The 23,629-nt window shown below is 38.0% G+C and overlaps 1 protein-coding gene across 1 annotated transcript in view; it reads right to left on the minus strand.

Moving 5' to 3' along the window:
- MRPS9 (mitochondrial ribosomal protein S9) overlaps positions 1-23,629 on the minus strand; it is a 73,310-nt gene that overhangs the window by 42,440 nt on the left and 7,241 nt on the right. Inside the window, exon 4 of the mRNA XM_001488266.5 lies at positions 12,106-12,285. Coding sequence (XP_001488316.1) covers positions 12,106-12,285 — 180 coding nt within the window. The remainder of the gene's footprint in view (positions 1-12,105; positions 12,286-23,629) is intronic.

Consider the following 23,629-nt stretch of genomic DNA (forward strand, 5'->3'; position numbering starts at 1 on the left):
CATGATAAAAAAATGCAGAATTTAAATATTATGATAGGTGAAATTAAATCAACCAGAAAACCATTGGAGGAAGGTGGTGAGGGAAATACTTGTCTCTCTGCTAATGCTAACGGACCTGTCAATTGCTCTGTTCTCTGACTCCCCCGTGCATGTGTCCCACTTACCAGGCTCTGGAGAAAAACCACCAGCAGGAAATGGTCTAGGCCCTTAAGTATCTTAAAATTAGAGGAAAATTGGCATTTCACATCTGAATTACGGTTTGGCCCACTTGGACCAAGTTTCTAACCATGACAGAATTAACAGAAATTTCATAATCATCTGAAATAAATACTTTTTCCACTTCTAAACAATATGCACGAAAAAATGGTTATTTTACGAAACACCCAACCCTCCCACAAAAGCAGAAAACAAAAATATGTACATCGGGTGGGACTCAGTGAATGATTCCTCAAGAAGCTTGAAAACTATATTACTAGCCCAATATTTTTATTCGTCTTAGGCTTAGCATTTGTGTTTCCTGAGACCTTTTCTCATTCCGGGAACCAGACTTTGGATGTGGCCTTAGTTAGCACACTGGTATTCACACCTTCATGACTATATACCTGAAATAGATACAAAAGCATTGCCGCCCTCTGATCTAAGGTTGCTGATGCCTTAATCTTTCAGTTTTAATTTCACTCAGAAGAAAATCTGAGCCACAGGAATAGAAAACAAAGGGCATTTTCCTATAATAAGTTCTAGCTTAATATTTCCTATATTAAGTTCTGGAATTTACATAGAATTCAACTTGGTAACTTAGGTGTTTTAAGCTAATGTCAACTTAGGTGTTTTAAACTAATGTCACATGAAAAAATTGTTACATTGGTTAGGTTCAATGCTTAGTTGTCGCAAAAACAAAAGACAAAAACCCTGCTTCTTCCAGGAAAAATAATTGGAGTATACATTTAATGACAAGTATAGAACCCTCTAGAAATTTATTTAGAAATGTCTAATATACAGCACGGTTTACCTGAATCCCAAACAACAAAAAATGCTGACAAAAATAAGGACCGTAAATTTTTGAAAATTAATTCAAGTAAGTCACGGAGTAAGGTAATTCTCTTTTGTAAACATGCTTCCTACTTTTTTAGATTTTAACTAGAACATTGGTAATTCAAAGGCTCCTTAAAATGAACAAGTGTTTAACGATATTCTTAGGCTTAAGTCAAAGTATAAAAGTATCGCAGACTCAACCCAGAGAAGCACCGGGTCAGGAATGCAATCTCTATTAATTAGGTATCCCAGCTGGGCAGTGGGTTTGCAGCTGTTAACTTGATCAATGACTTACCTAAATGTCATCTCTACTGATTCGCTTATAAATTACCAGCAAGTGAGACTAATGTACAGGTGCTAATTTATTTAAACTGTTCTCTACCATTCTACATAGCTTTATAAACTGCATCTGGCACCTAATGTTAGCTGTCAGTTGTACTTAGACATGCCTGTCCTAACGACTCTGTTCATTAGAAATGAGCACAAATTATGAAATATTGTGAAAAATGATACATCAAATGGAATGGGCGCAGCAAATCAATTAGAGAAACTTCATACAGCATATTCACACTTAGGAGAATAAAACATTCTGGTTTCAGAATGAGGTCTATAATACCAATTAAAAAGTAATTGGTAGATTTCAGCAGTGTTATATATCAATTTGCTGGCTTTTTTCCTGAAATTCTACAGTAATGTAGAACTTAACTTTTAATTCCCAAATAAAGACATTAGGAAATGCAAGTGCAGTGCTGTATTCATAATATTTAATATAACTGAAATGTCTCCAACTTAAAATTTATAACTGATACTGCCTAATTCAAAAAGGGAAATGCAAATATCAGTGGTCCTCAACTTTTCAGTGTGTTTACAGCATGAATTCAAGAAAAGGAATTTGGGAAGATATACGTGAATTGATTCAAAGACTCAGCAATAGTAAACAGATTAGCAATAGAATGTCTACTCCAATGTCTACTCCAACTTAACGAGCTGTTACCGTGTCCATAAACCCGGGGGCACTGAGGCACTACTCGTCACCCGGCCAGCCTTTAGCCCTGGGTTTCTATTTGAGGCAAACTGTTTCTGCCTTGCCTCTGTTTCACACTATCAAGCTTATTTCTTTACAGTTTCCATACACACAGAATCTTCTTTTAACCAAACTGTGACTGCTTTACATTGAAACCCACTCAGCTCAACCTTCATCTGACAGATTCCCCTCACAGTAACTATACTGTTACAGCCAAAAATACTTGTTAAACACCGATCAACATCAAGCACTCACCTGGGAAAGGTTTATGGAGTAAGAGTTGAGAAACAGAGCATGAAGATCTATTTTCAAAATATTTAGCATGTGTTTAAGTACTTTCGGCAACACACAAGAGACACTACTGATGGTGGGAGGGGGACCGTTTCTCCTCCTGTCGGCCTTCTGAAGGGTACCAGTAGCACCATAGTGGGTCAGTGGGAAAGAGCAATAGATGGTTTCTCCCTTTTCAATGTAACTTAAGAAATTAGGCAAAAATTAACCGGGGTCGGCTCCGTGGCCGAGTGGTTAAGTTCGTGCGCTCCGCTGCGGCGGTCCAGGGTTCAAATCCTGGCGCGGACATGGCACCGCTCATCAGGCCACGTTGAGGCAGCGTCCCACTTCCACAACTAGAAGGACCTGCACCTAAGATATTACAACTCTGTACTGCGCAGGTTTGGGAAAATAAAAGCAGAAAAAAAAAAAAAAGGAAGATTGGCAACAGTTGTTAGACCAGGTGCCAATCTTTAAAAAAAAAAAAAATTAACCTATTGTGGGGGCCAGCCCAGTGGCGCAGCGGTTAAGTTTGTACGTTCTGCTTCGGCAGTCCGGGGTTTGCCGGTTAGGATCCCGGGTGCAGACATGGCACTGCTTGTCAAGCCATACTGTGGCAGGCGTCCCACATATAAAGTAGAGGAAGATGGGCACGGATATTAGCTCAGGGCCAGTCTTCCTCAGCAAAAAGAGGAGGATTGGTGGCAGATGTTAGCTCAGGGCTAATCTTCCTCAATAAAAATTAAAAATAAAAATAAATCAACCTATTGTGAAATGGAGAAAATCTATGCTTGCCCATGACTAATTTCTTTTCAATTATTTGCTATTTCACCAACTAAGAATAGTAATTATTTCATATAAATTTAATACCAAGATTGAACATTAAATATAGCAAAATAATTTTGCAAAAAGAAACTTCTAGCAGATATGAAATGCTGTAGCGTTAATAATTGTAATAAAGTCTTCTAAATAATGTAACTATCAACAGTGACAGTTATTTTTATTCATAAAATTTTATGTCACATTTCTTTTTATTTTACCAACCCACATCTGTATTCTCTTTAAAAGCCTTATTAAATTAAGGAATACTAGCATGTAAGATTAATTAGGTGTAATTTTCACAGAGAAGTTATATATGCTGCACTCAGTGAGGCCAGAGGCCAGATTTCCAGTCAAGCTCAACCTTCTACAATAAAGTTGTAAGCCCAGAAATCAACACAAACGCCTACAATGAGCTGAAACAGCTGACGTAAATTCATGATTTTACTTGGTGGAAGGGCACACAGGTCCTCATGCTGAGTCCAATGGCTCTTGGTTTTAATTCACATGCCTAACAAGTTTAGTTATGCCAGAAGGCTGGACGCAGGTGAGAGCGGCGAGGCAGACACACAGACACGGACATCTTGCCAGCAAAGGAGATGGCAGGAGTCAGTGAGAAAGCACAGCCAGGCCAGTCAGCACAGGGACAGCACGCACTCTGAGCCTGGGTCGGGGCATCAGTTTAACCAGCACACTAAAAAGAAACCCTGAGGCATGAGGGTAAATGCTGAGGGTAAACTATATGCACTATCCTCTAAGAAACAGGGTTGAGGAGACCACAATTTATTGTAGAAAATGTTACCAAAAAAATTAATCTTTGAAAGTGTGGAAAAAACAGTTTGGATACAGAAAGACCTTGTACAGCCTTGATTTCCCCAATAATAAATACCTATCCCATAAGGTTTTTATAAAGATTAAACGTGGTAATGTATATCAGGCTCCCAGACAGCATCTTGCACATATACAGGAGGTTTTTAGTAAGTGGTGGTATCTTTCATTACAAATAACAATTAAAAATCATTTTCCCTTATCTACAAAATTCCCTTTCGTGAAATACCTAATTTCCTGATCATATTAAATAAGAGAAAAATTACTGTATCTAGTTTTAATTTATATATTAAAAGCCAAATATATTATTATAACTTTTTTCAAAAGATTGGCTCCTGAGCTAACATCTGTTGCCTATCTTTTTTTTTCTTCTCCCCAAAGCCCCCTGAGAACATAGTTGTATATTCTAGTTGTAGGTCCTTCTGGCTCTGCTATGTTGGATGCCGCCTCAGCATGGCTTGATGAGTGATGCTAGGTCTGTGCCCAGGATCCAAACTGGCAAAACCCTGGGCTGCCGAAGCAGAGTGCGTGAACTTAACCCCTTGGCCAGGGGGGTGGCCCCATCATTATAACTTCTAAATATATAATAGCAATCACAACGTTCTTCCAAAGATTGTCTGGAAGCTTAAATCATTTTCCTGGCTTTGAGTGTCAAATTAGTTATTTTTGTCTTTAGAAATCACTAAGCATTTTGTCAGTATGAAATGTTAAAGACAACACATCAGCTGTACTGCCTCTTTCAGGTTATATACACAGCCAAACCTCTTAGAAAAATAATAGTTTCAAAAACATAACTGAAAACAGGAACCATAATGGGTATATAATTCTAATGCTTTGGTAACAGTTGGTTGTCACTGTCCTCTTTTGCTTTTACATCTACTCAGATGCCAAAGGGCGTCCACTAAATTCAATAAAATGCCAGAGTTAATTGATATAAAATGTGAGATTTAGTGAAGCAGATTAATCACTTGCAGGAAAGTCTAGCACAGCAGTTATGTCACTGGTGTCAAGGAAACGGCTAGCATTCACTTCCAACACTCACTTGCACGCAGGGCTCTGGACAGTGAGCTGGGCAAGACAAAATACCAACCTACAATACACTGCAGTCTCAGTTTAAGCGGCTCACCAATGCATCGCTGTACTCAACAGTAACTCTCCCCAGCACTCATTCTCAGGTGGCAGGGAAGATTTGTGTGACAAAAGCAATTAGAAAACTAGCGAATGATTCCAGTTATGGTAGATTTTATCTATCACAATTAATAGTAGTGAGAACAATAACACATTGCATGAATCTCAAGCTCCTTAGTCATATTCTGAGGTAGGCAAGCAGGCATTATTTTAGAGATGAGAAAATCAAGTGACAGAGTGTTGTCACTCGCTAAACATTACAACGCTACTTAGTGACACTGCAAGGCATCTGCTAATCCCAGGTTCTGCCTCTTTCTACAATATTACTTTAATTATAATGATTAAGAAAAAAACCAATTTAACAACAAAGTCCTACATGTCCTGCATCCATATTCCTCACAACCCAAGACATTCAGCTTCATTTTAGAAGATTCTACATAATTTAAAGAAGCAACTGGATGTTTTTTCATATTAATTCATCATTTCATTACATTATTGGCTAAATCCAAGGGAGATTTTCACTATATTCTATTAGCACAATGACATAAAATAACATCAATTTACTTTTACCCTATTATATATATATATATATATATATATATATATATATACACACATGCATATATACACACATACACGTGCACAATTTTAAAAGTACAGAAAAGCTGTCACCTCTCAAATTTACATAGTGATGTTAAACATATCTTCTCTGGAAAACAATTCTATATTTTAAGAACTAGAACTAAACATACTGTTTCTACCTGATTGAACAATAGGACCCTCTTAGATTTCTCTAAATAATATAAAAAGGACACTCTAGATGGAGACACCAATGTGTGTCCGTTGTAAACACCTTAACAAAAAACATTTAAAGATATTTTAATATATGAAAAAAATTGTTTTAAATTTCAAATATTTTTGCTTAAATGCATTTCGTAGATTGTTTTAACTATCACTATTTTAGCAATTGGTTAAGTAGTATGGAAAAATCAGTTTCTAAAAAACATAAAATAACAAACGGTTTAATCTGAATACAACGGCACCTGATTTACCCATGTGAACACTATACAGTGAGCCTAGACTTTTAACTAGGTAATTGAATTAAATTATAGGCCATGTCTACTCTGCAGAAATTAAATCCTCACGAAAATAATTTTAACACCCCAAAATAATACTCTGATTAAACACCCAAGCAATGAACTAACCACTCCAAACAACAAAATCCATTTAAATACTTGTTGTGAAAATGTTTATCCCTTCAGATAGAATTACAAAAGAGCTGAATGATTCTGTTTCTCTCAGCGAGCTAAATATGCCCAATGTACATCCAAAAGGATAGCAAAGAGATGCTCAAAAGTGCTACAGTGGTAAACTCAGTCGGGCAGTGAGATCCTCTTGCTGAGAACAGTTACTCAGGGACACACAAGTCACATGGAGAGAGGGGAGGACCATCCTTAAAAGCTAACAGAATAATAACTTAAAAAAACTACTACCATGAAAAATAAAATCCCAGGCCCAGATGGCTTCACTGATGTATTCAACCAAATATTTAAAAAAGAATTAAATACCAATTCTTCTCAAACTCTTCTAAAAATAGAACACATTCCAACTCTTTCTATGAGGCCAGTATTATCCTGATATCAAAATCAGACAAAGATAATACAAGAAAAATACAAATCAGTATCAATTAAACACAAAAATCCTCAGGCACAATGCTAGCAAACCAAATCCAAAACACATAAAAAAGATTACCCACATTGTCAAAGTAGGATTTATTCCAGGAATGCAAGGTTGGTTTAATATCCAAATCAATTAATGTAAAAAATAATAATAGGGGCCAGCCCAGTGGTGCAGCGGTTAAGTGCGCACGTTCCGCTTCCACGGCCCAGGGTTTGCCAGTTCGGATCCCAGGTGCAGACATGGCACCGCTTGGCACGACATGCTATGGCAGGCGTCCCACATACAAAGTAGAGGAAGATGGGCACAGACGTTAGCTCAGGGACAGTCTTTCTCAGCGAAAAGAGGAGGGTTGGCGGCAGTTAACTCAGGGCTAATCTTCCTCAAAACAAAAACAAAAAATAATAAATAAATTAAAAACCTGTATCCTTTAAAGTATTAGTTAAGTTTGATACAGGATAAAAATCTCTGATTCTTGTGAGTCTTAACTGACATCTAACACTTTATGTTAGCTCAAAGTCATATTAAAGATTTTGCTATTAATAAGTAATATTTCATTGAACAATGTTAAAAAACAAACAAAAATCTGTGTTTGCTTCCATCATTCCCAGAACAAACCTATAGGTAAAATGAGATTGTCTTTTATAATTGACTATTTGATTTTTTTCTTTCTTTTTTTTTTGTGAGGAAGATTGGCCCTGAGCTAACATCTGTGCCAATCTTCTTCTATTTTTCGTATGTGGGATGCCACCACAGCATGGCTTGATGAGTGATGTGTACGTCCGTGCCCAGAATCCAAACCTGCGAACCCTGGGCCGCCAAAGCCGAGCATGTGAACTTAACTACTATGCCAGCAGGCTGGTCCCTTGACTATGTGATTTATGTCATAAGCTTTTTTTTGCTTATGTTTCTCTCTTTAGTCCTAACAATAACATGGAAGTTCTATTTTAATTTAATAAAGATAAAGAAAATGAGAAAAAAAACCAAATTAATGTGACATACCATACTAATAAAAGATATGATCATCTCAATAAAAGCAAAAAAAGCATTTGATCAGACCCAACACCTCCTAATGACAAAAACTTTCAACAAACTAGGTATGGAAAGGGACTTCCTATTACTGAGGAAGAGCGTCTACAAAAGACCCAGGGCCAACATCAAACTCAATCGTGAAAGACTGGACTCCTTCCCCAGGATCGGGAACAAAACGAGGAGCCACTCTCACTGTATCTACTCAGCGCTAACATCAAACTCAATCGTGAAAGACTGGACTCCTCCCCCAGGATCGGGAACAAAACGAGGAGCCACTCTCACTGTATCTACTCAGCGCTAACATCAAACTCAATCGTGAAAGACTGGACTCCTTCCCCAGGATCGGGAACAAAACGAGGAGCCACTCTCACTGTATCTACTCAGCGCTAACATCAAACTCAATCGTGAAAGACTGGACTCCTCCCCTAGGATCGGGAACAAAACGAGGAGCCACTCTCACTGTATCTACTCAGCGCTAACATCAAACTCAATCGTGAAAGACTGGACTCCTTCCCAGGATCGGGAACAAAACGAGGAGCCACTCTCACTGTATCTACTCAGCGCTAACATCAAACTCAATCGTGAAAGACTGGACTCCTTCCCAGGATCGGGAACAAAACGAGGAGCCACTCTCACTGTATCTACTCAGCGCTAACATCAAACTCAGTCGTGAAAGACTGGACTCCTTCCCAGGATCGGGAACAAAACGAGGAGCCACTCTCACTGTATCTACTCAGCGCTAACATCAAACTCAATCGTGAAAGACTGGACTCCTTCCCAGGATCGGGAACAAAACGAGGAGCCACTCTCACTGTATCTACTCAGCGCTAACATCAAACTCAATCGTGAAAGACTGGACTCCTTCCCAGGATCGGGAACAAAACGAGGAGCCACTCTCACTGTATCTACTCAGCGCCAACATCAAACTCAATCGTGAAAGACTGGACTCCTTCCCTAGGATCGGGAACAAAACGAGGAGCCACTCTCACTGTATCTACTCAGCGCCAACATCAAACTCAATCGTGAAAGACTGGACTCCTTCCCTAGGATCGGGAACAAAACGAGGAGCCACTCTCACTGTATCTACTCAGCACTGTTGGAGGTTCTACCTGGGCAATGAGGCAAGAAAAAGAAATAGGCATTCAGACTAGAAAGAAGCTAGTAAAACTATTTCTATTTGCAGGTGACAACATTTTATATATAGAAAATCCTAAAGAATTCACTAAAAGCTCTAAGAATTAGTAAATGAGTTCAGCGAGGTTGTAGAATTCAAGATCAATATACAAAAATTAATTGTATTTCTATCATTTGCAATGAAGAATACAAAAACAAAATTAAGAAAACAATTCTATTTACAAGAGAATTAAAAAAAGAAATTAATGCTCAGAATTAAACTTAAAGGAAATGCCAAACTCTGAAAACTATAAACATCACTGAAAGAAATTAAAGAAGATCTAAACAAACTGAAAGACATCCATGTTCACAGATTAGAAGACCTAATATTAAGATGGCAATACTCCCAGAATTGATCTGGAGGTTTAACACAATCCCTAACCAACTCGTAGCTGGCTCTTTGCAGAAGCTGAAAAGCTCATCCTAAAATTCACATGGAAATTCAAGGGGCACAGAATAGCCAAAATGATCTTGAAAAATAAGAACAAAGCAGGAGCACCAGCATTTTCCAATTTCAAAATTTACTACAAAGCTGTAGTAATCAAGACAGTGTCATACCAGCATATAGATCAATGAAATATAATTGAGAGGCCAGAAATAAACCCTTGAATTTGATTTTCAGTAAGGTCAATTGATTTTTGATAAGGGTGACAAAACAATTCAATGGAGAAACAATAGTTTTTTCAACAAATGTTGCTGGGACAACCGGATATCCACACGTAAAAGAACGAAACTGGACCCCCTCTCACATCACATACCAAAATTGCCTCAAACTGGATCAAAGACCTAAACGTAAGAGCTAAAGCTATAAAACTCTCAGACGAAAACTTAAGTCTAAATCTTTATGACCTTGAATTAGCAATGGTTTCTTAGGTATAGAGCCAAAAGAAGTGAAAAATATGACCACACAAAAACTTTTCCAAGCATGTTCATAGCAGCATTATTCATAGTAGCCAAAAATGGATGCAATCCAAATGCCCATCAAATGATGAATGGATTAAAAAGAAATGTGGTACAATGTGGTACCCTCGTTTTATTGTGCCTCGCAGATATTGCATTCTTTTTAAGACCTTCCACCAGCAAAAAGACTACAACTTGCCAAGGGCTCAGATGATGGTTAGCATTTTTTGGCAATCAAGTATGCCAAAAATACTTAATTAAAATACTTTTAATTAAGATATGTACATTTTTTAGACATAATGCTATTGCACGCAACAGACTACAATATAGCGTAAACATAACTTTTATATGACTGAGCAACCAAAAAATTCATGTGACTTGCTTTATTGCAATATTTGCTTTACTGCCGTGGTGTGGAACTGAACCTGCAATATCTCTGAGGTAAGCCTGTATATCTACACAATGGAAAATCATTGGCAATAGAAAGGAATAAACTACTGACACATGATACAATACGGATGAATCTTGAAAACAACATGCCAAGTGAAAGAAGCCAGTCACAAAAGACCACATATCGTATGAGTCTGTTTATATGAAATGTCCACAATAGGCAAATCTATAGAGACAGAAAGTAGAAAGTAGCTGCCTAGAGCTGGGGGGATGGGGAAGTGAAGAGTGAGTGCTAAAGGAGATAAAGTGCCCATTTCAGGGTGAGGAGAATGCTCTACAATTAGACTGACGGCTGCACAACTGTGAACAGACAAAAAACCGGAGAACTGGACTCTTTAGATGGACAGTGACTCACATCTCAACAAAGCAGCTACTACAAACAAAGAAAGAAGATAGCAAAGAAGTTGTCTCAGGAGAGAAGATTTAGGGGAACAGAGATTTTATTTCTATTTGGAAAACAAAAATCTATAGTACGACTATTATGCCAAGATACTCATTATTTTTATCTTTTTAAAGGATACCTGGGGAAGAAGATCTTATTTTGTTTTTGTCCTTTTCTTCAATTCTTCTTGAAAATCACACTTTTTTGAGTATGCAGCTATCTAGCTAAAAATTGCGTAATACAGTCTGGATACTGTCAGGTGTCCATTATCTACAAAATGAGGCACATACAAAGACAGAGCACCAGTTCGGAGTTTAAAGTCTGAGAGTTCTTCCCTGTAGACACGATGCTTATTATTTCTATGCCTCAGTCTCCTCTTCCAAAAATGGAGCAGTACCTACATTACTCATGACAAAATTAGTGCTTTAAAGGGAAAGTTTTCTTAATATCCCTAAACACTGTCCAGATTACCATAAGATTCAAAAACAGGACAGCAGCTACGAAGTCCATAACTCTAAATCACACAGACCTAGAAGGGCAACAAGAAATCCCTCTAGTTCAGTCAAAAATGTTGGTCTAGTGCCTTAAGTACTGAAGTACCATTTACAAATAATTAGGAAAGTGTACAAAAAGACGGGAATTAAACTAAAATGTGTAAAATCATAAAATGATTAAAATGAGATATTTAAAATCATATAAAATGTTAAATCTATACAAAGATGTTATTCCTCAAATAAATATGAAGCACCATGGGGTGTTCTATGTTACTTTTTTAAAAATTAGAACAAGCTTCAAAGATGTTAAATTTAGGTTCCTTTGCTAGCTATCCTAGGATGTCTAGTAAAAAAGCATTATTGATTATTACTACTTTTATCAGGACTATAATAATTCAAGACTGGAACCAGAGTAGAGTTCTAATCTTAATTCTCTAATCACTTAGAGTATGCCCTCACTGTGAAAGTTCAAATATATAGTTAAGTTGATAAAAACACTGGGTTTAGGCTTAACTATGGTATTTCTTATAAACTTGACTACATTCCCATTACCATTTGTTTTATCAGTTTGTTAAGAAAGCTGAGTTTAAGACTACACAACAGGATGTTTCCAAATCCTGTGTAAGCATTCACAGTGGCTCCTATGCCTTGAAACAGGGAAAGTATCCATTTCTAGTTAAAATCCAAAACTCACCATACTTTATAATGCTTCAAATACAGAGTAGCATCTCTCTTTGAAACCACAGTTCCAACTTGCAAAGTACAGCGGCGTTTCTCCTTATTCTGACAATTTGATTAAAATTTCCCCAGAGCTACGGGACTCAGGCCGAAGAAAAGTGCTTTCAATATCGGAAACTCTACAGCAATTACTCTCCCAACAGAGTAACTGTACTTACATCGATATCCTCTTGGGTAAAGGTTTCCGGATCTTCTCCCATCATGTTGGCTAAATGTCTCTTTCCTATGTTGAACTCTTCAATCTGCTTTTTAATAAAATCCAGCGTGTAAGTTTCACGTCTCAAGGCTGCAATATTTTTCTTTGTTGATACAACCGTGGTGTGTCTTAGCCTTAATATCTAGCAGAAAACGTAAGTGGAAAGAAAAGAAAAGATTTTAAATTAAACATTGATCTTATAAGCCACTGTCTCTAAATAAAACAAGATATTCAAACAGTTGTCTTTTCATTATGCTACTCAGTTGGCAGGAGTCTGGAAACAAGGTAAAAGATCTATTAAGAAAGCTGTTAGAAATTGTCCCCTGCTCAAAAGCTTGCTTTTAAAAGCCTGCTTTTACAAAGTAGTTAAACTACTAGCATTTTAACTGATTAAAGATGATAATACTTGTAAGTGAGATCCTACTTCCTTATCTACCGCAAACATTCATATTTGATACTGATTGGTCAACAGCAGCTAGTTGTGATATCTGACACATGCAACAAAGGGTAGAATGTCACCCCTTAAAAAGAGGCCAATGTACATGCAGATAGAAACTAGCAAGTGGAAGACATGGCAGCCAAGGGGCATGTACCTGGGAACAGTATTCCTAGACTTGAGGTACTCACCTTGCTTGAGGGTACAGATACAGCCTATCTTTAAAAGCCTTGAAATAACAGGTTTAGCTTAGTCTGAGACTTTATTCTACAGTCCTTATTTCAAGTGGACACAATGAAGAAACTGCTTCACTGAACATTGAGAAGATTTCTTATTATTAATTTGGTTCAACATGCTAACTGTAGAAATAAGGGCTTTCACATCATTTTGAACTATTAGTAATGATGTCACACCTGCTGCTGTTGATCCATTTATTCTAGGAATTTCCCCCCAAGGCATTAATATTTTACCTGCAATACAGGGTGTTAAAGAATCAGAAAAATGTTTTCAAATGATCATTCGGCCGCACTCAGTTAGCCGCATATAACTAGAACAGATCTTTCTGGTCCTGGCTTTTCTCATAATCTTAAATTTGTGGTTCTCAACGTTTATCCCAGCCTTGATAATTTTAAACACTCTTAAGCAGTATTCAGACTTTAAGAGTGACAAATAAAAATGGCAAGCAATAGGATATATTGAAGTATATGAGGAAGCCATTTGGTATAAACCTAATTCGGCCTGACTTTGTTTTTTCCAAAAGGGCCTGACTGTGGCCGTTGAGCACGCATTGCATATCTGCTTTAAAACATTTACTATAGCAAGAACAAATGGCCTTAAGATAAAGGTGCAACTTCCCCCCACATTGGCATTTCCTTAGGGGTAAGCATCTTTCCTTAGGCTAGGGACTGATTGCTGCACTCACCTTTGACCACCCAGCTCACCTGTAACCACCCAGCTCGAGATAACAGACTGCCACCCTGCTGTGTTCATTGAGACAGCAGACCCACCTGCTGTTTCCATCAATCGCTGTGCCACAGAGCAGTCTCCCGACTACTGTAAAAGGGACATTTCAATCATATGTGAAACACCCTGTTTGGGGGTATATAACCACTCTGTGCACCCCACTTCTTTGGTGCCCTTTCTTCCTTTGGGAAGAAAGGCCCCTGGCCATGGTCCTCAGATTTCAGCTCAGAATAAACACTCCCAAATTTTCATTTATAGATTGGTTATGGATTATTTTTGTTGACAAGAGCTACAATTCTTAGTAACTCATTCACTTCCTTTTTCATAAACATAAAACTCTTACACATACCACCACCAGCACCATCTCTCCTTCATCCATTCCCTATCTCTTTGAGAAGGAGAGATTCAAATAACTCTAATAGTAATTTGTCACCACAGCTACAATAGAAAATGGAAGAAAATTACAGGACAAATATTATAATACTCAATTAATAGTAAAAATTATATTCCTAAACTCTCACAAATTAAAATAGTGATAAAACAATTTCTTGCTACTTTTCAATGAGTAAGAAAGAGGAATTTAAAATTCCCTGAAACTTTATAGTTCATTTTTCCTCAGGAGAACTGAGAGGAGTGTCTCTTTACATTATTAACCAACAATTATATCTTCTTATGATGCTTTATAAAGATACAGTGTTATATCAGTGAGTAAAAACATGACCCAAACTTGCTCATGTACAGTTAGCCTGCCCTTTACACGCAGAGTCTGCCTTCACACCTCTGCCACCTCTCCCCACAGCCAAGGGCCACCAGCACCAACCCTTCCAGCTCAGTAGTTTTATCATCTTATGTTTTCACTTTTTCCAGGCTTTTGTTTTTATTTTTTATGATTCCCTGTCTTCTTTGAACAATGGAGAATGGTGCTTCTTATATTCAAAGTGAAGAGAAAACACTTTTCCTGCCCCAAGAATCATGGCAAAGGTATGAATTCGGGAGAGAAACATAGCAGTCATCCAGTAGAGGTAATTCTCCCAAATCTTCCATTGCCAAAGGATGATGACACTGCTGGTTTTGTAAATAATATGACTAACTGTTTTTGTCCATAGCTAAACAACCCATTGATAATCCAGGTGAATCCAGTACACTTCCCACCAATCACCAACCACAGCCCTTAGAAGAAATAAGTCTCCCAGTGAACATGGCTCCCTTCACTGAAGTACAAATTCTAGAGGGAGAGCAAGATTAGTGAGGAAAGTGGTGAGTTCAGTTTTGGGCACGATGAATTTGAGATGCTTGATGGACACCTTAGGAGAGATAGTTGTCCAGGAGGCAGATGGCTCACAAGAGAGAGCTAAGCTAGAGATACAGTCTGTTAATAATCAGCGTGGGACATGATGTTGATACCATCACAATAAGGGAAAGAGCAGCCATTAGGTTTAGAATGAGAAACATCTCTTCTATGCAAAGAAACAAAATAGTCTGTGGGGGAGAGTAGGCATAAAGGTAAGGTGACTTATGTCTCATTGCCATTGTTTTCTTTGTGAAATAGGACAGCAGATGGTCTGCAGAATAAGGGTGAAAGGTGTGATGGACTGAATACTTCAAGAGCAATGACGCAGTGGCTGTAAAGTGTAGACACAAAAAATAAAGGAAAAAAATTTTAAGTATCCATTTATACTGGATGTAAGCCAGGAAAATACCAAAGAAATAGAAATCTACATCTATACAGCATCTGTAACATCTCCTTTGTCAATTATCTTTTCATTTCCTATGTATTTTCTTTGTATGTTTCAGTGGTATACTCAAGGCACCATTTAGCTCAGGAGAATTCTACATTAGGGCAGATTGCACATATCAGCATTATAAAGTGTTCCACTCCCATGCGATACCTTTATCTTGAATTTAATTCTGTTGGATTGTACCACTGTAGCCCTTTCAAATTCCTATTTGCATTTCCCTGGAATATCATTGCCCACATTTTTCTGTGAAATTGAATCACTTTAGGTTTTGGATTTTTTTTGACCCAATCTGAATTTTTTTAAATACTTGATAATATCCCATTTAAACAAGTTTTAATAGATATTCTGTCTTATTTTGCATCTTAATTTATCTTTTTCTTTATGCTTCCTTCCTGTTTTCTTTCTTTTGCTATATGGTCTGTAGTTTTCTTCATTTGTCTTTTGATCTGGCAATGTAGACAATATACTGCCTACTTTTATTTTACCAGCGATCACCTATACATCTCTGAATAAAATGTTTAAATGCATTTCTCCTACTAACCTCAGAAAAAACCAATATCCACTGAATTCTCACCTACTTATGTTCTTCTTCTTCAATCACACTAATTATCTGTTATTATGTTCTCCATACATACCAGCTTCTCTTCAGGCTTATTTCTTGTCCTTTTCTTCTGCTTTCTGTATGACTTTTAAGCCTTTACTCCATGTTTTTTTACCCCTTTTTTTGCAGTGTCAATTGTGCAGCCACTCTGAATTTTTAGCTTTTTATATCATTGGTCTATCTTCAAAATTCTTTCCTTAACAGCTTCTTTTAATCTTATCTTCCTGTCTTATCCCGTTTCACAGAATTCTCCCTCACCCAATCTTTTTTTAAATGTCCTTGACAGTATGAAGTAGTTATAGTAAAAGAATTCTTCCATTTTGTTGAGTAAATATTTCTTGTATTTTCTTCATATCTCTCTTCTACATTGTTCCATTCCTTCTTTTGTTCCTAAGACATTTTAGCATCATCTCAAGCAAAACAGTTGATTATTGGCTCAAAGACTCATTTCTTTACTTGATGTAAAATTATTCTGAGTCTGTCTATATTCTCCAGAGTTTGTGACATGAGGTGGCAGCTTTCTTAGTTTCAACATAAATGAGGCTTAACAAACATTTGTGAAATTGCTTACTGTTGTTCATTTAGAAAGGGCCTTCTTTTTTTAATTAGCACATGTCCCTAATTTGCTATTTTTCATAAAATCACTTTAAGATCTTTAAGATCTTTTCAAAGACATTTGTACACACTGCTTAAGAATATGACATTGTGAAAATTCATACTTATTAAAGTTACAAAGCCATCACAGCGTCAGTGCCAGACTACTGGATATACCTATTAAATGTTCTGAATTATTCCAGCAATGAATTCACACAAAACTATTTACATTCAAAGGAGTACGTTATTCATTACTACAATCCCTCAAGAAGATGAGGCTGAGTGAGAACCAGATCTTTAGCTCCGAACACTAAGAATTCAGGAGAGAATCAGCTTTGCACTAAGTACAACTCCCAACAAAATGTCCTACAGGCTCTATTTCCAACTGAAAAGCTAGGACAGAGACTCTTCCTCAGACTTTGTTTTCACGGAATACTATAGATACAACCTGACAGATTTGTTTCTTTTTAAAGATAAAGGGTCAGACAACTATAATTTCAATCAAGCAGGTTGCCAAAGAAGCAGATGCATACTGACAGAGCAGTGATGTCTCAATTTGGCCAAATGCCACCGCTACGCACTACTTTAATGGTATTACAGGAGTATTAAGTAGTTCCCTTTTTGTTCAACTGGATAAAAATGGAACAAAGAAGAATCTGCTGCTAATTTGAATAGAAAAGGCAAAAAAAAAAAAAACTTTGAGGAATAAAAGGTAAAGACTGAAGTCAGATTACAGAAAATATGGATAACAAGAAACAATATAAGGACTCCAAGAGAGTGACTACAGTAACCTTGCTGAATAAGTTTATACTTTTATCGACTAGAGGTCTCTGGATGCAAGCAAAAGAAACTGACTTTGCTTTACTGAAGCAAAAGGGACATTTCTTAGAAGGCTAACAGCAGCCCACGGGACTATACTTGAAGCAGGCAGGGTCCAAGGCATCTTTGGAGCTAAAAAGTAGCAACTCCCATGACCCACAGCAAGTTCAATGAAGTCAGAATGTGGCCATTAAGATAAAAGGGTACTGCAACCGCCCTAGTCTCCCTGCTCAAGACCTCAAGGGAGAGAAATACCTGGTGGGCTACCTCAGGTCAGGTGCCCCAGACTACAGTTCCTCTGGACTGTATCCACTGGGGAAGAACTCATTGCTGCTGAGAAAACTGGGGTGCCATTATAAAGGGGAAATGGATGCTAGGTTAAACAAACATGGAAATCTACTACACTACTTAAGCAAAATTCATCATTTACCTTCATTCCACAAACTGTTATAAATTAAGAGACTTAACATACTTATCAATCAAATAAAATACATGGACCATGTTTGAATCCTGATTTAAACAAACCAATTCTAAAAAGTTATTGCTGGGGGATGGCCTGGTGGTGTAGTGGTTTAAGTTCCTGCTTCAGCGGCCCAGGGTTCACCAGCTCAAATCCCAGGCACGGACCTACACATCGCTCATCAAGCCATGTTGTGGCAGCATCTCACATACAAAATAGAGGAAGACTGGCACAGTTGTTAGCTCAGGGTCAATCTTCCTCACCAAAAAAAATTGTTGTTGAGAAATGTGAACATGGAATGGATAATAGATAATATTAAGAAATTACTGTTCATTCTGTTAGATATGTTCATACTGGCATGGAAGCTAAAAAAATCTTTACCTGTCAGAGATGCATATTCAAGTATCTATAAGTAAAATAATAGAAAGTCTAAGATTAACATTAAAAGCCTCCAGAAAAAAAAAGGAAGGAGACAAATGAAACAAGGTTGGCAAAATATTAATAATTGTTGAAGCTGGTTGACATATACATGGAGTTCATTATATTATTCTATTTTTGCATATGCTTGAATATGCTTTATTTTCATAATAAGATTCTAAAAAGTAAACTATTTTATGAGCTCATTTAACAAATTTGAATGGCCCAACTACTATGAGCCAGGCTAAATACTAAATTTTAACAGAAATAATTGTAAAGTGGAATTGAGAGGTGTTAAAACGAGAACATTGCTATACTGAGAGAAGAAAACATGAAACATGGTAAAGACGCAATTTTCTTATTTAAGTTACTAATCTTATTCGACACAAAGTAACATAGCAGGTGTTCACATGTACACAAATGTGCATACACACACATATGCACCCACACATCCCTATACATAAGAACTCTTCACATGTTTAATTCACAAAATGATCAGTGAGCATCAAGAAGTGTCTGGAGGCACTATGGCTAGGCACCATAGTGGGGACACAAAGGTTATGCTATTTTTCTCAAGAGGTTTACAAATCAACTATAGGAGAAAGACCTAAATACATGAGATGCATAGATAATAAAAAAAGAAGTTTATGTGGGTTGTAGGCAGCTTCCAAGATGGCTCCCAGTGATCCTGCAGCCTGGTACTCACGCAGTTGTGCAATCCCCGCCCCTTGAGTGTGAGCTGGACAGTGACGTGCTTCTGATGAACAGCACACTACTATAGTGATAGCATGTCACTTCTGAGATAGGTTACAAAAGGACTGTCTTCCCTCTTTTCACCCCCTCTTGACCAACCAGATTGAAGCCAGATGTGATGAGCTGCCCTACAGAGGCCCAGGTGGCCAGAACGGAAGGCAGCCTCCGGCCAAGGGCCAGCCCAATAGCCTGCAAGAATGCCTTCTGCTGATACCCACACTGAGCAAGCTGGGAGGTAGATTTCCACCCTCCAGCCTTGAGACGACTGTAGCCACAGCCAACACCCGGACTGAGGCCTTATGGGAGACCCTGAGCAGAAGACCCAGAAGACCCTGCGCCTGGAATCCTGAACCACAGAAACTGTGAGGTAACAAATGTCTGTTGTTTTAAACTGCTAAACTTTGGAGGGATTTGTTATGCAGCAACAAATAACAAATTCATTCATCATCCCAAAAACAATGAAGCATACAACAAGAAAGTTTGCTGATCTTGTTTTATAAGGAAAAGAGAGATGAGAATAATGGTAGCAGCTATTATCAAGCATTCTTTAAACAAGAAACTTGTAAACTGCTACATAAGGAAAATCAAATTTTAATGTCCCAGTATTTTCCATAATTAAAGCAATGAGGACCACAATAAATGTATCCTTAAAAGGACAGGATGAGATCTCAAAGAGAACAATTTACCCTACCCAAGAGGTTTTCTTTTCCATTACTAATAAACTGGGATTTTTTAAAAAAATTATCAAAAATTATCTGAGAGAAAACATAACTAATATACAAAGCAGTATAAAGCATCTGATACAAATGCAGGTCAATTTTCAAATTTGTTTTTCAAACAGTTTTTTAGCAATTTATCAATAAAGTTTAGGATATTATAATCTTCAGGAGCCTATAAAACGAGAGATGAAAAGAACAGATACTTAAAACAGAGGCAGCAATGTTTGTACAATAAAACCAAAATATACAAGGGCTAAGCCACCAAACGTCATCAATCTTTCTTCTCCGGCAGACAGTCCAATTCAACAAAGGTATATTGGTTCACTAAAAATGAAAAGTTTAAGCACCAAGAAAGTGCTCAGTAGAAAATAACATTAAGACGACATATTATTGATATTTTGTAGTAATACTTTTCAAAATAGAAATTGGTCTACTGCTCTTCCTTATTATTAAAGTCATAAACACTACAGAAAACTAAATTAGCATTCCTACATTAAGTTATATTGATAAAGAATTTGAGGATTCACGGGTAATCTTTATAGGACATCATGACTGTCAACTGCTTATAATAATCCACTACTTTCTTTTGTAACAGATTAAAAAATTGAAGTACCTTAGCACAGTAAAAGAGATCATAATCTGGACACTGCCAAATTGTCCAATCCCATCTCACTATTCTCTCGCCAAATACTATGCCAATTATAATTGCTACAATCAATTATTTGTTGCTGCCAGAACCCACTGACTCTGTACCTCTGTCCCTTGTGTACCTATTACATTGTCCTAGAACAGAATCTCTCTCTTTTTCTTCTAACTCCTAATTACTACTGAAGACCTGACAACCATCTCCTCTGAGAAGCTGCCCACGGCTCTATCCATTACCACTCGTTTGAATTAGCCATTGCACTTCTGCGCTCTTCTGTATTTACCTCTGTAAACCTCCCAGTACACTGTTATGTAGATCTCCAACATCCACAGGTTTATAATCTGAGAAGTTTGGCCATTCATAAGTAAGATTCCCTCCCCCACCCAAATCTGGGACACTCATATATCTGCAATTATATGTTATGCCACAACACTGGTATGCAGGAGGAATTCTGCTAGTCAGGGTCCCACCTGAGCACCCAGGTGTTGTAGCTTAACAAAATTTGTTTCTCTTTCCTTGTTGCATCAGTGATTCTCAAACTTTTTTAACTGTGACAAACAGTAACAGCTACCGTTTATATCACCACATACTGCACACTTATACATATAAGTAAAATGCAAAAATACTTACCCTGTAAGAGACGTACTTTGCCTCTTATTATTATTGTATTCCCCCGCTCCCTTCTTTAAGTTGCCTGTAACCTCTGAAGAGATTTCATAACTACTGGGTTATGATCCAAATTAAAAAAAAAAAAAGCATAGTGCTTTAGCCACTCATGAAGTGATTAAAAATTCTGGTTTTTATGAGACATGGCCCCTAAGAGAAATATAACTATTAATGTTGGAGATGGAAGTGAAGAAATATTTAAGACAGACAAGCTCTGTGCCAGAAAAAACGCTTTATAAATGTCTTTAGCTGTATGGATGGAGTCACTAAGGGTCTGGCGGGGTCAGTTAACTCTTCCAGTTGTGGAAAAATATATGCTGTGGTGGCATTCAGGAATCTGGGGATTCAGCCATCTCAGGACCATCCCTTGAGAGTGCTAGGGGTTGACAGTGTTTGGTAATTCCTTGCTTGACTATAATTTGTTTACTTCACAGTGCCTGGTTCAAGTAAAGTGTTCAGTAAACATTCACCATATGGAAAAAAAAAGTTTTATTTCAAGAGTGGTCAGGGAGATGAAAATTAAAGTAACAAGGAGAAATCATCTTTCAGTCATCTTATTGAAAAAATAATACCTACTGCAGGTAGAAAAGGGGCACGCTCACACATCAGTGATGGAAAGTAAAGTGCCTCAGCCTTTTTGGGAAGCTATATGGAAATATCTACTAAAAAATATCTATTAAAAATCTATTAAAGGGGCTGGCCCAGTAGCGCAGCAGTTGGGTTCGTAAGTTCCGCTTCTCGGTGGCCCAGGGTTCACCAGTTTGGATCCCAGGTGTGGACATGGCACCGCTTGGCAAGCCATGCTGGCAGGTGTCCCACATATAAAGTAGAAGAGGGCATGGATGTTAGCTCAGGGCCAGTCTTCCTCAGCAAAAAGAGGAGGATTTGGCAGCAGATGTTAGCTCAGGGCTAATCTTCCTCAAAAAAAATAGCTATTAAAAGGTGGGGCCGGCCTGGTGGCTTAGTGGTTAAGTTCACACACCCCGCTTCAGCAGCCCAGGATTCACAGGTTCGGATCCCAGGTGCAGACCGACATATTGCTGATCAAACCATGCTGTGGTAGGCATCCCACATACAAAATAGAGGAAGATTGGCACAGATGTTAGTTTAGGGCCAATCTTCCTCAAGCAAAAAGAGGATTGGCAAGAGACATTAGCTTAGGGCCAATCTTCCTCACCCCCAAAAAAAGCCACACACCTATTAAAATGATAGACATCTTTTGCAGCAATAACCTCAAAACTGGAACTCTCTCCTACAGAAATAGAAGCATAAGTACCTAAGAGTTATACCAAGATGTTTACTGAACACTTTATTAGTGGGAACAAAATGGAAACAAAGCAAATGACCTTTGTTAAATTAACTTTGATACATTCATACCATAGAATATCATGCAGCAGCTAGATACCTAGCAGGTGACTTGCAGGGATTTCTACTATGTACGTAAGTTAGAGAAGCAAAAAGTAGAACAGGATCTATTTTTTGGAAAGCATGCATATGCATGCATGCTTATATATGATTAAAAGAACATAGAGAAAGACAGAAAAACACATAGGTTGGAGAGTTCAAGGGAGGCAGAGAAAGTTAGCAACTATTCCCCCAACACACACACACACACACACTTAGTGTCAACAATAACAACACTCTGTGTGCCACAGTCCCTTTTATAGATAATTATGTGCATACAGGAAGGATATACTCAAAAGAGATGCATGAAAAAATAAAAACTTCCAGCATATTCCAATAAAAACAAATGTTTGATGGATAAATGAATGGAGGGTATGGTTGATTTGGGTTAAAATATAAAAGAAGTAAGACGCAAAAAAGATAGTATTCCTTTTTTCGATATAGTTTTAGATCATAGTATTTGACTTCTTTACAATATTTGGTACTGTTTATCACTTTCCCTCCTGGAAATATTCTCCGGTTTTCCATGACACCACACTGTCTGGTTTTCCCCCTAGTTCTTTGGCAGCTCATTCTCAATCTCCTGGGGGCTCCTCTTTCTTGACTGTCCTTCAGGGCCCTGTCCCTTTGCTTATTTCTCAGTCAGTACACCCTCCCTAGGGGATCTAATTTATCACCATCTACAAAGCAACAGATGGCTTGTAAACCAGTTCTCTTCTTGAACTACAGACGTGCCTCTCTACGGGCCTACTGGAAACTTCTGCTTGGACATCTCAACCATAACTGTATAACAAATGCAATTGTATCCAAAACTAAACTTCTTCTCTCTCAAATCTTGTTCCTCCTCCCGAGGTCCCATGTCAGTGAGACGCGTCATCATGCAATCAGCTGTAAAACTGGACTCTTGGCTTCCCACTGCCCTCAGGATTAAATGAAACAAGTTCTGGTCTCCATCTCTCCAAAGACAAAATATTGGGAAAATTAAGAAAATGGAAACTGCACAGATGTAAAACACTTTTAAAAAGTCTCTATTTATTCTCTCCACTGTGCGACCTGGTCCATTAAGTCCTCCAGGCCACCGCACGAGTGCAGTTCCCAATCAACCGCTCCGGCCCGCCTCCCCTGTGGACCGCGAGGCCCGCGGAGAACCGCACCTCGACACACCTCGGCACCGGCCTCTCCCAGCCTGGCAGACAAGTCAAGGGAGCGGTCGCCGTAGTTCCGTCCTCCCCCCGGAGTGCGTCCTGCGAAAACTACTCCGGAAGCCGC

The sequence above is a fragment of the Equus caballus genome, chromosome 15, assembly GCF_041296265.1.
Source record: "Equus caballus isolate H_3958 breed thoroughbred chromosome 15, TB-T2T, whole genome shotgun sequence".
NCBI classification, from domain to species: Eukaryota; Metazoa; Chordata; class Mammalia; order Perissodactyla; family Equidae; genus Equus; species Equus caballus.